We start from the raw sequence: 13,461 nt of genomic DNA on the forward strand, positions 1-13,461 counted from the left end.
TACATGTTTTTGCTGAGCCACCACCTAGAAATTCGCAAAAAAGAAAAGGAGTACTGGTGGCACCTTAGAGACTAACAAATTTATTTGAGCATAAGCTTTCGTGAGCTTCAGCTTACTTTATAGCACTCGCATTATGTGAAGTGAGCTGTAGCTCACAAAAGCTTATGCTCTAATAAATTTGTTAGTCTCTAAGGTGCCACAAGTACTCGTTTTCTTTTTGCGAATACAGACTAACACGGCTGCTACTCTGAAGTTTGTAAGAAGTGTAGCTGTAGCTATGAAGTGTCACATTGCTTTACAAATAATTTCAGGATTTTTTCTGGCATATAATGTCATGAAATAGAATATCATTGTAATGCCTCCAAGGTATAGTACTGCTTTAAACCACTGTGTATAATATTGCTTAAATGAGATACAAGTCCTTTTACATGTAGAGAACTCAAGGAGGTTGGCTTGTTTAGCCTAACCAACCAAAGGCTGTGGGGAGATATGATTGCTCTCTATAAATACATCAAAGGGATAAACACCAAGGAGGGAGAGGAGTTATTTAAGTTAAGTGCTAATGCTGAGACAAGAACAAATGGATTTAAACTGGCCATCAACATGTTTAGGCTTGAAATTAGACCAGTTTCCACTCAGAGGAGTGAAGTTCTGGAATAGCCTTTCAAGGAAAGCAGTGGAGGGCAAAAAACCTAACTTGTTTCAACACTGAGCTTGATAAATTTATAGAAGGGATGGTATGATGAAATTGCCTAAAATAGCATGTTGCCCATCAGCAATTGTTTGCAGCAAAAATCCTCAACAGGGGGTTTGCAGCCAGAGATGGGGAAGGCTCTGAGTTAGTAAAACTTCTGTTAAACTTTGAAATACCTTAACTTTTTAATTTTAATAATAACTGGAATGTACTAACATCAAGAAATTGAACTGTGCACCAACATTGGTTGGACCAGTATTAAATAGTGTTATAGTAGGTGACAGCCTTAGAATGTTAACCCTATATTTTTCTGTTTCAGGTATTTTCCCATCAAATTTACCCCTTGTTGCAAACTAGATTGCAATTAAGCTTTTCGCTTACTGAGCTCCCAAGGCTTCTTTGGGACATCTTTTATTTTCTACAGGGGAAAACAGACAGTATTAGGGAGAGCAAAAGTCTATGTTCGGTGTTAAGCATGGCAAAAGTAGTAACAGTATTTCTTTTATATTGTTGCCTACATAGGAGTTCAATATATCTCTCTCACGTCTCAGTAAATATGTCCTTAATTAGTCGCTGCTTACACTCTTCAAGTCTTAAAACACAAGTACACTTTCACAATTACAGAATAAAACAAGGCTCACAATATCACAGCTGGGCTCTCACTTCAATTCAGTTCATTCTCATATCTCACTAACTGGCTGGCAATGTCCCGCCCTTATAATTCCGTGAGACTGACATTTTAGGAGGTTTGAGGAAAATGTAGTTCTCAGAAAGTCTGGAAGGTTCTATGAGATTCTACAAAGGTCCAGAACATTCTAGGAGGTTAGTGAAAAATGAATCCACATACCGAATACCTGAAACATTTTACTTCAAACATTCTATTTTCCCTTTTGTTGTTAACACCAAAAACAGCACCCCCCACCCCCAAGCCCAGTACCCAGAGCGCCTAGGTCACCTGTCCCTAAATCCAGCCCTGCTGCTGTTAATGGCTAAAAAGCAGTTGTATGGTACTCTCAAAAAATGACTACATAAAACTTAAGTGATCACTCTCCTTACAGTGTGTATGATAAACCCATTGTTTCATGTTCTCTGTGTGTGTATATCAATCTCCCCTCTGTTTTTTCCACCAAATGCATCCGATGAAGTGAGCTGTAGCTCACGAAAGCTTATGCTCTAATAAATTTGTTAGTCTCTAAGGTGCCACAAGTACTCCTTTTCTTTTTGCGAATACAGACTAACACGGCTGCTACTCTGAAACCTACATAAAACTTGTTATTCAACAGATCTAGCCTTGTGCCTATTGTCCCACCTGCTGATTTTAGTGACAAAATTAACTTTTTTTTTTACTGCTTTACTTATGACTGTTCGCCTTGCAGGCTCAACACCGCTATGACTGATAAAGCTGTAGATTCTGTTCCAGCTTGTGTATCTTCAACAAATACAGTCTGGTCTACAAACCTAGGGATGATGTAGGAGATGAAAAGAGCCCTGCTTAGCTCTGGGAGCCCACGCTGCATTTACAGGTCTGACAACTAAACTAAAACAATTGTTTTATTTGTAAATGGGATACATTTCATCTGGAGTCACTTAGAGCAACCTTTCCAGACTACTGTACCCCTTTCAGGAGTCTGATTTGTCCTGCATACCCTAAATTTCATCTCACTTTAAAAATACGTGCTTCCAAAATCAGACATAGAAATACAACGGTGTCACAGCACACTATTACTGAAAAATGGCTTACAGTCTCATTTTTACCATATAATTATAAATCAAATGAACTGTAAATATTGTACTTACATTTCACTGTATAGTCTACAGAAGAGCATAAACAAGAGCCACAGGCATTCACTGTATGAAAATTTAGTTTGTACTCACTTCGCTAGTGCTTTTTATGTAGCCTGGTGTAAAAGGAGGCAATGAGTTGATGTACCCCTTGTAAGATCTCTGGGTCCCTCTAGGGACATGTACCTAGAACCACTGAGTTAGAGCCCAGAGGAGGAGACCTGCACTTGAGGAAGAGGATTAACGCAATTTCAAGGAACTTTACCTAGCAGGGATTATAATCTGCTCGGGGTTGTCTTGGGGACGTTCATATCGTGAATATGCCAAGAGGGTTTCTTTTTGGGCTAAGAAACTGAAGTTCAGCCCCTCTTGTACTCCCGACCCTAAGGGAGAGCAGCTGCAGCGGAGGGTGCATCGCCCCTGGGAGCCGCACGGGGTCGGGCAAACCCCGCTGCGGGGCCCGGGGACCGCTTTCCCCGAGGCGCCGCCCCTGCCGGGGGAACCGGCCCGGGGCTGAGCTTCTCCCGCGGCGGGGGTCGCGTCCGCAGATCGGGCCGGGCCGAGGCGCGGCGCGGCGGGGAGGGGAGGGGAGGGGAGGGAGAAGCAGCCCCGGGCAGGCGGCGCGCGCGCGGAGGCAGCCGCCATTCAGCGCACGCGCATTGTGATGCGCTGCCCGCGTGGGGTGAGGGAAGCCGCCGGGGCCGCGGCGCCTCCGGCTGCAGGCGGGCCCCGCCCCGGCCCTTGATAAGCGCGGGGAGGGAGGCGCGGCTCCCCCTCTGCCTGTAGCCGTGCAGCCAGCCGCCCTGCTGCTCCCTCCCTCCCTCCCTCCTGCCCGCCCCCGCCCTGCTCGGACACACGGTGAGCGCCGCCGCCGGGCGGCCCGAGCCCCTGCAGCTTCCCAGCCCTGCCTGCCTCTGGGGTTGTTGGCTGAGGGGCTGCCGGGCAAGGCCCAGGCCCAGGCCCCGCCCCAGGCCCCGCCCACCGCCGCAGCGGGGGCTACTTCCCAGCCCCGGGCGCTGTCTCCCCGCTGCGGGGGCTGTTCTGACGGGTCTGCCCGTGTCTCTCCCCGGCCCAGGGCCCGAGGCATGGCGAGCGGCCGGCCAGCGAGGCGGACCTGTGGCATCGCTCAGCGCACGGCAGGGCTGGCTCAGGAAGTCCTGGAACGGGCTAAGCGGCGGCGGCGGCAAGTGAGCTGGCCGGAGCCTGTGGTCAGTGTCTGGAAACGGCGATTGCTCCCCGCCGGGCTTTTACTAACGAACCGCTGGGAACAATCCGTGCGGCTTCCCCTGGCGCTCCAGGAAGAGGACTGAAGTAGTTAGTCCAGTGCTAGTCTTAGGCGTGAGTAGCCACGTGAGCGTGGAGGGTTGCGGCCCTCTGCTGATTTACACAGGGCAGTTATGGATTTACGGGATGCTGCCCCCCCCCCCCCCCCCCCGGGAAGGCCTGCTTGCTGAACCAAACAAACCCAGACCTTGTGCGGCTAGAAGAAGCTCAAAAAGAAAAGGAGGACTTGTGGCACCTTAGAGACTAACAAATTTATTTGAGCATAAGCTTTCGTGAGCTACAGCTCACTTCATCGGATGCATTTGGTGGATGCATCCATCCGATGAAGTGAGCTGTAGCTCACGAAAGCTTTTGCTCAAATAAATGTGTTAGTCTCTAAGGTGCCACAAGTCCTCCTTTTCTTTTTGCGACTACAGACTAACACGGCTGCTGCTCTGAAACCTAGAAGAACCTCAGATTCTCTTCTCTGACTCTGTAGTGTCAGGTCTGTAACAAATCATTGATGACACTGCTCATGGAAGATAGGGCTGTCGCAGTGGAAACCTGGCATTGTTTTGGCCAGCTAAAAATACATTTTAAAGGTGGCAACCTTCCACAACCGGCTTATCCCTTGTATACTTTCTCTCGTGCCCATCCCTCTTGTTTCTGCTGGAGAATTTCAGTCCATTCTCCCTGCTTAGGCAAGAGTGGAGATGGGGGGTTAAGTTATAGGTCAGGGGAAGCTGGGAGAGCCCCATATGACTTGGCAAATAGCTCTTGCAAAACGTAGAGCTGGCCCTGAGTTCAACATATGCCATGATAAGTAGACCCTACCCCTAGTCCCTTGTGTTTGCACATCTGTTGAATAACATTTTTGCTTAATATAGTTCTGCAGTCTTTATTAATAATAGCTAAATTTAATATAATATATATAGGGGTATATACATACAATTCCCTTTTCATCTTCAAAGCACTTTGAGGATCTAAAATATGCAGTTGTTGTATATGGCAATGTAACACACCTGGCCATATTAAGTAATTTTGCAAGACGATTTGAAAAATAAAGTGAGCAGTTGAGCCTTTGTTGAGGGGGGAAAAGGTCCACTGTTAAGTGGTATATTCTGGCAAAAAACACTGAGTTTTAAGTATTATTTGAATTATATAGAGGGTCCCATACCCCATAGCTTTTAAGAATAAATATTGTAAGGAGTCAGTGCAGGTTGACTACAGATAGGTGCTTTTGAAAAATCCTAAGTGACTTGAGAGCACAAGTCTCTTTAAAATCTCACCCTGTGTTCCTTTGGGTATTTAGATGACTTGCTCAGCACACACAAATCATGTTTATCTCCATCACCATAAACTTTCTCCAGAGTAATGCAGGCTAACTTGCCTGCAGCACAGTAATGCTTTAAGTAGCCAAATCTCAGTCTTGCACAGTGGTGTTAGCTCCCTAAAAATCCCCCTGAAATTTCAATTGTGTAAGACTGTGTTTAGTTCCTGCCTGAAATTGTGTGCTGTTAAACAGCTGTCACATCTAGCCCTGCAGGTATCTGCATTTTAGTGATGGATGAATTGATGCCAAGATATTACAGTAATTTATACTTCAGCTTATTAACTATGGGTTTAATTTTTTTAAATATGAAAAATACTTTAAACAGTGTTCTCAAACTAAGCACTTACTGGTGCTTGGTACTTTTTAGGTGATGGTCGTGTTTAATTTATAGTGAGAAAGAATTGTATAACACCTTACAGGTAAGGAGACTGGGCCCTTCCCTGAATAACTTAAATAAATGTTCTGTATCTATCTGCAGACACTTAAATTGGAACAAGGTGGTATGTTCTCTATTGCTCACGCAGGGAGTGATCATACTCTACTGAAACTCATTCAACATGGTCACTGAGTTGACTCCCCTAGATTTTCTGCCATGTGGAGTTGAGTCAGGCTGGTGTGTAAATTGCGAAATAAATATAAGACAGAGGATTGTAAAAGCATCGCCATTCAACTTGCTGACTGAGTATTGCCCCAAGTCAAGACGGTGCTAACCTTGAGCTTTGAAGGTGACGTTAACTGCAATTGTTCAAATATTGTAGACCCTTTAAAATGGAGGCAAGTTGAATGTAATAGATTTATTTTGAGAGAGCTGTAAGGTAAAGGAGGATTGAAAATACCAGTGAATATAAACTAATTCATGTGAACCTCAGTTTCAGAGAAATGTTGTATCTAAGGCTGGTCTGTACTGAAAACTTACATTGGTGGAGCTGTGTCTCTCAGGGATGTGAAAAATCCATGCTCTGAGAGACGTAGCAATGCCAACCTAGTCCCGTGAGTAGACGGAATTCTTCCATCAACCTATCTTTCCATTGACCTAGCTCCAGTCTCTTGCGGGGGAGAGGAGAACCTCTCCCATTGTTGTAGTGAGTGTCTATGCTGAAGCACTACAGCTGCAGTATTTTAAATATAGACATATCCTTAATGATTGACTGTATCCCATGTCCCGTAAGGGCCTATCATATGAATGTGCAGGACTTAGACATGTACAGTGTTTACTTTTATTTTAATTAGCTATAACACGAGGACACTTGAATATCCCTTAATACAACGTCAAGCTTGGTTACCTTTCCATTTGGTAAACAGTCAAAGCCAGCATGAAATCTTCAAGGCTGCTTAACAAATAAATTAGTATCTAACTCGGTGCTTTGAGAGAAACTGAAGTCAGGTAATTGTTTCACATAGTGTAGCAGTGGGTTGACTGGATGTAATCCTACAGTAAAGGTCTTCATTGCCTCTGATGTATGTTACCAAGGATAGAGTAAAGCCAGTGTGGCATAGTTTTTAATTGGCTATGTAACACACAGTATTAGGCTACAGATGGTTCGGTTTCACCATGGAGAAAACTGTCAGAACTCATCAGCATTTTGTTATGTAAGCTACTAGCATCGCTGCAGTAATGTCCAATGGGACTGGCTTTATGAATTAAACGAACAAGGCATAAGCTGCAGAGGCACCTCGGCAGGTTTTTGCTTTGAAACAAATAACACGACATAATGGCTTATACACGTGTTTAATCACAGGAAGAAGATTCTGAACGTCTCAATGCAGCATTTGCTTCAATAGTGGAGTTCATGAGTCGAACCACAAAGGAGTGTGAGGTAAATTTTATGTTAAGAGGGATGGGGGGAAATATCCAGTGTTGTGCCTGTTAGTGGCTCGGTTTCGTTGCTGTTAGGGAAAACTAGGAATGATTTAAAGATTCAGAGCAACCTCACAAGTTGATCAATAAGAGCTTTTGTAGTGGTTTCTAGCGCCCTGTCTAAAACAAGAAATCTTGGGGCATCTCCCACCCTCACCATGCTATCTGTGTGAGAGCAAATTTAGACCGATGATTAGCATTTTTACCACTGTCTTTAAAACCTGCTCTGAGTTGGGTTAGATAATATGCTGGTATATACACCACCACCTAGCCTGTACTTGCATTCCCACGGTTACTAGCATCGGTGGAATTGTAATGGAGTCACAGCCTAAGGCGGCTGCCCATTTCTTCCTCTCAGCTGGAAGAAAAGTTTGATTATGGGGTAGTGATGCATAGGAAGAGAAACTTCAAATGGAGGAGCTATCCATTGCATAAATCTTATCTGTACTAGATAAAACTTGCTAACCACTATTTACCCGTGTAAACTGTCCATGCATCTATACACACAGTTGCTTCCAATGATACACAGACATTCACACCACTAAAGTAGTTTTGTTTTGGACAGCACCTCTCAAGGCTGAATCCCCACTCTGTCACTCCGAGTGCAGAAAGTGGGGGCTCGCAAGGATTCTAAAAATTGATATTTGCCACTCCAGGCTTGTATTACTCTCCCAAGGTTACAGCTTCTCTCTGACCTTGGCTTGGTAAACGCTGTCACCACCCAGATGCAAAAAAAAACAACCCCTTTGAATCCAGGAACGAGCACTTGGGAATTCCTCCCTGTGGGATACCCTGAAGTTTGCGCACACACACGCCCTCTACCTCTCCAGGGAAGAGCTGAGAGAAAATAAAGGAAATTAGCTGTGGTTACCAGCTAATCAAACAACATGCACAACCCTCTTAGGACACCAAAAATCCAATCCTGGTCTTAAAAAAGGTAAATTTTGTTAAAAACAAAAAGGAAAAAAAATACATCTGGAACTTAAGCATTTTGCTAGATCTTAAAAGAAACAATGCCAAAAATTAAGCACCCAAAATAGCTTTCTTGGGGGTTCAGCTTAAAGGTTACAAGCAAATAAAAGCAACTGGGGTTAGCACACAGGAGATCCACAAGCCAAAATAAGAAATAAACCTGATAGCATCTAACTAAATGTTCCCTATTAAAATTATTTCTTCTAGGTTTGGAAGATACTTTTTTATACCTGCTTCAAACCTTAAACAGCATTTCTGCTTATAGCATTGTGTCCCTGCCGCCAAGAAAACAACAGTCAAAGGGAAAGTTTTTCCCAATTTTAAAAAGTTCTACCTTCCCATTGACTTTTTGGTCAGGTGCCCACTCCCCCCCCCCCCTTTTTTTTTTAAACTGTCTGGATGCCCATTAAAGGGAGTTACTTCCTCTCCCCCCCCCATGTATCACAGCACCTTTTATAATTTCTGAGCATTCTGTAAACACTAGTCAACCATCAAGCAGGACAGGAAGCTCTCTGTATTACAAAAGAGGAAACTGGGCAAGACCCTAAATCTTGCCGCATCTCAATGGAATCAGTAGCAGAGTTGGGATGGGAATTTGAGTCATTGGCTTCCACCCTTCATGCGCAGTCCACTAGACCATGCTGTCTGATATACTCTCCAAGATCATAATTTTGGGAGGGGGAATTCTCTTACCCATAAATTCTAGGGTCAGATTTTCAATGTGTGTAAGTGTAATTGAAAATCAGTGGAACTTGGGTTTCTAAGTTACTAACTCACTTCTGGAAATGGGTCTTAAGCAGCTAAGACATTTAATCGCTTTTGGAAAATTTTACCTAATGTCAAAAGTTTTGCTGACTTTTGTGATGCAATGATATATAACATATTATCCATTATGTCAGTGTAGCTGATCTTCTATTTTTATGTAATTTTGGGCGCACATACAATATAAACAAAAAAAATTAAACTAACCAATTGCCAAATGTAAACTGCTTCCATTTGTAACCTCAAGGAGTAAAGCAAGATAGTGGAATTGGAAACAAAAATGTCTGCTGGCCACATGTCTTATCAGATGGAGGAAATAAGTAAAATGGAACTTTCTACTTTTGCATCTAGGAACCCAAAAGAACAAATCTACACACGCATGTTTCATGTGTTTTGTTTGAGTGGGAACAGCAGATGGCAGTAGAGTCATTCTCAAGTACTTTGTTTGAAGGGGTTGGTTTCAGGTCACTTGATGCTTCAGGGTATAGTCCCGTTTCCAACATGGGAACAGATCAGCTGATTTAATTTAAAAGGTCAAGAATGGTGGATTTCCACTCTAATTTTTAACTGTGAAAGAAGGGATTTCTTAGGTGTGGTTGTGAGGTTTGGCTATGTAAATCTCTTTGCTTTAACTGTCTTCCAGAAATATTATAGCTACGTGCCAGCAAGTAGATGCCAAGAGAATGAAATTAAACACATCTGCAGATATCACAGCAAACATGCAGCAGAAAACTTGTTACAGACATTGGAACAAGGGGTAAGTATAGTGCTCATGTTTAATTTCATTCTTTTCCTCATCCAAGACATGGAGATGTCTGCATAATGTTCACGGGATCCCCCTGTATCTGCTTCTTCTCCAGGCCCTTTTGTCACACTAATCTGAGTTTCAGTTCAAGTGTTCGGATGAGTTCAGTGATGAGTGCCAATGGTGCCACTATAAGAATCTAGAGCAGGGGTTGGCAACCTTTCAGAAGTGGTGTGCCAAGTCTTCATTTATTCACTGTAATTTAAGATTTCGTGTGCCAGTAATACATTCTAACTTTTTTAGAAGATCTCTATATTATATAACTAAACTATTGTTGTATGTAAAGTAAATACATTTTTAAAATGTTTAAGAAGCTTCATTTAAAATTAAATGAAAAAATGCAGATCTTATCAGTTTAGTGTGATCCTTGCCCTTGCTTTTCCTTGCTGAGTTTTCCAATGTCTGGCACGTATTTGGATACTTTAAGCTGGACACAGGCTTCTGAGTGATCAGTTGTTAACCGGCTCCGAGAGGGACGGAGGACAGATTTCATGTGTGAAAATACGTGTTCACACAGATATGTGAATCCAAATGCTGAAAGCATTGCAAACGCAATTTTCTTCAAACAGTTAAATTTCACTGGCAGGGATGTCCAGCAGGTCAGAATAGAGGCCCCATGATCTCTCTCGATAGCTTCAAGTGCAGATCTCCAAACGTTGATGCCCCAATTCTGAGCTTTTTAACTGAATGAGCTGCATTTTGAAAGCTTCAGTACCCGTCCACTGAAATACAGACAAATCCAAGTCGCTTTCGTTGAACTTTTCAGGTTTAATTAGAAAAGAAAGCATTGGGCCAAATCACTGAAAATCTTGAAATCTGTCAGAAAATTCTGATTCCAGTTCTTGCAGGTACATTCCTGCACTGACACTGACAGTGCAACACGTCGATAGCTCTTTTATATGTTGGAAGTAGCGGAAAGTCGAAGCTCAAATATGCTGAGAAAAAACTGCTAGTTTTACAACAAATGCCTTCCAGGCTTCATAAAGATCAAGAAACATTTGCCCTGCACCCTGGAGACAGAGGTTGAGCTCATTTAGGTGAGCGGTGATGTCAGTTAGAAACATGAGCTTACACAGCCATTTGTCATCATCCAGTTTAGTTTTGTTCTTTTTCCGACAAAAAGGCCTTGATTGCTTCAAAACCGTTTACAAAGCACACCAAAACTTTGCCACAACTTAGTGTCCGAATGTTGCTGTGAAGTGGAATATCGTTATAAGCATGGTCCATCTCTTCTAGCAGTCCTTGAAACTGTCCGAGTCAAAGGAGATCAAGCAACAAGGAAATTCACAATTCGCACCACTGTATTAATCACATTATTAAACTCTGAATTAGAAATTTTAGCATACAGGTTTTCTTGATGGATGATGCTGTGAAATTTGACTGTCGGGCAGCCAATCTGATCTTCAAGTAACTTTACAAATCCCTTCTGTTTTCCGACCCTAGCAGGAGCACCATTTGTTGTCGCACAAAATATTTTTCTGATATCAATTCTTCGTTCTTCAAAATGGTTTACAAAACTTTCCACTGTATCTTTTCCCTTTGTGGTGCCATGCAGGGGTTTTAGGCAAGGAAGTTCCTCTTGGATTTCATTGGAAACACAATATGTTGCAACAACTGCCAAACGTGGAACATCGTTTATATCCACGCTCTCATCAACTGCAACGCTAAACACTGCTGTCTTTTAATGCAGTTGTCTGCTTTTCGTAAATGTTTTCTGCCATTTTGCTTGTGTGTCTCTCAACTGTTCTGGCAGAGACAGGAATTCTTCTATTAAAGATACGATTGTATCTTTATTTGGCAAATCACTGAACAAAGTCTCTGAACTGCTGAAAACTTTATATATTCCCCATCTGTAAATGGCTTTCTGTTTTTTGCAGTGCACTGTGCAATCTTGTAACTTCCTTCTGTAGCTTGATATTTTGCTTACACTTAAGCATTTTAAAAACACTGCTTTGCTTCTCGTATCCTGCTACTACCTTTTTGATCGATTCAGTCTTGTCTGCTTAGACAAGAAAGGTTTTCTTGTGCTTCGTTTCAAAATGTCGTCGAACACTGGATGTGCAACAAACACTTTCACAACAGAAAGCACAAACAGCATGGTCCTTTTTTGAATAAATCCAAATATCTGTCCAAAAAGGCTGAAATGAATGGACATCTAACTTTGCTTTCTTAGGACCTGACATTTGTCATATGTACCCCTCAACTCACAGCGGGGAAAAAAAAATCACGACAGACTGCACACACAATGTCAAACGCAGTGCGCTGTTCCACGTGGCATGGTGTAAGCAGTATCCCAGGGGCACTGGAACAATTTTGAAGGTGGGGGGGCTGAGCTGCACCCCCTCTTGCCCGTCTGTACCCCTCACTTCCCCAGACTGGGGCCAGTAGGCCACAAATGGCGGCAGCTGCAGAGCTTCAGGCCAAGGCCAGGAGCATAGCCCTGGGCTGGCAGCTGGTACCCCAGGCCAGCAGCAGGCTGAACAGGGCCAGCGGATGGAACTCCAGGCTGGCAGCAGAGTGCCACTGAAAATATTGAAGGTGACCCATGTCTGGATTTTTGGATGGATGTGAAATTTGTGAAGAATTTTGTGAGTGGATGATTAAATTGTTCTAGGCATTCTAACTTACACCAGGAGTAACAGTCCAGCAGTTCTTCAGCCACTCCTTGTACTTCTGGCATCTTTCCTGTACTGGAGCAAAGCCAGGCAGGCGTAACTTTCGAGCCAGCTGTGCTGACTGAGTGGTGCAAAGGGACCATATGGAAGCCAAAGATCTGACCTAGAAAATTGTACTGTGGGAGGAGGTCATGTGTTTCAGAATTCTCTTTAAAGATGTTAACTACTGAACAACACTATCTGCTGCAACCTTGGAAAGTTAATTTTGGTTGTGGGTGTCAGTCATTGCACTGACTTGGTGGAGAGGTATAATTCTGACGCAGTAGGCTGAATGGTCAGTGGGAAGGAGAGAAATACTTTACGTTTCCCAAAGGCTAATTTGCTTAGGCAGTTTTAGGAACCAATTGCTTTGGCTTCTGGGCCACAGAAAATGAGAAATATGGAATCTTTATCATAACCCCAAACAATTTTTTTTTCTACTAAATTTGTGGTGTTATCCATATTTTTTATGTTTGTTTTGACAACCCTATTTTTCCCAGTGTAGAGGATAGCTAATTAGCACATTATTTCTACCTCAGTATCTTTAAAAAAAGATGAAAGGATTTGAATGTGGCAATTTTTTACAATCACAGCTTGCTAATTTTTGTATTGGACAGAAAAGTTTTGCTACCATTAACGTCCATCCTACCAATATACTTGGAAAAATGTTAGTATGTCAGTATATTAGTTGAACTGTAACTCTCTAAACTAAAAAAATTCCATTTCTGTCTAGGTAAGACAACCAAACAGTATTACTTATACTTTTGTTGTTTTTTTGTTTGTTTTGTTTTTCCACTTTCAGGCTAGAAAGGCTTCCAAAGATCTCTACATTGAAGTTTCCCCTGGCACCTATTCTGTCACAGCAACCTCAGAGGATATGATGAAAGAGACACATGTGGTGGATGTTAATGCAGGACAAAGTATTGATTTAACTTTCACTATATGATGATCACTCTCTCTCAGCAATCATAGGAATAAAACAATACTAGGGTCTCCTAAAGAATAAATATAACAAGCTATGCAGATCTGTTTCTCTTTAGCACTTTAGCAACTTCCTTTCTCTGGGCTTCTTCTATTTTACTCACTTGTCTACTTATTGTGCACTCAGTGCTATTATAGCCCATTGTGTACACGGACATTATGAACGTTTGTATAAATATGCCTTAATTGAAATTGTGACATGTATCACCCAGAGTTTGGGGTTATTTTTAAGTCAAGCAATCAGTGGAATAAAGGATTAAAAATTAATCTTTGAGATGAGAATTATTTTTCTTCAAAAAAAAATAGGAACTAAAGTCATGCAAGTTATATTTATAATTGCTTGAATATAAAAAGCCC

At 42.5% G+C, this 13,461-nt stretch overlaps 1 protein-coding gene across 1 annotated transcript; it reads left to right on the forward strand.

Annotated features, from left to right (window-relative positions):
• Positions 1–3,067: 3,067 nt before the first annotated feature.
• Positions 3,068–13,371, forward strand: AKIP1 (A-kinase interacting protein 1). Its single transcript, XM_038407637.2, has 4 exons — positions 3,068–3,684; positions 6,812–6,889; positions 9,308–9,421; positions 12,926–13,371. Exons 1-4 carry the CDS (start codon positions 3,562–3,564, stop codon positions 13,067–13,069), a joined length of 459 nt encoding a protein of 152 aa, XP_038263565.1. The 5' UTR covers positions 3,068–3,561; the 3' UTR covers positions 13,070–13,371.
• The last annotated feature ends 90 nt before the right edge of the window (positions 13,372–13,461 follow it).

The sequence above is a fragment of the Dermochelys coriacea genome, chromosome 6 (assembly GCF_009764565.3).
Source record: "Dermochelys coriacea isolate rDerCor1 chromosome 6, rDerCor1.pri.v4, whole genome shotgun sequence".
NCBI classification, from domain to species: Eukaryota; Metazoa; Chordata; order Testudines; family Dermochelyidae; genus Dermochelys; species Dermochelys coriacea.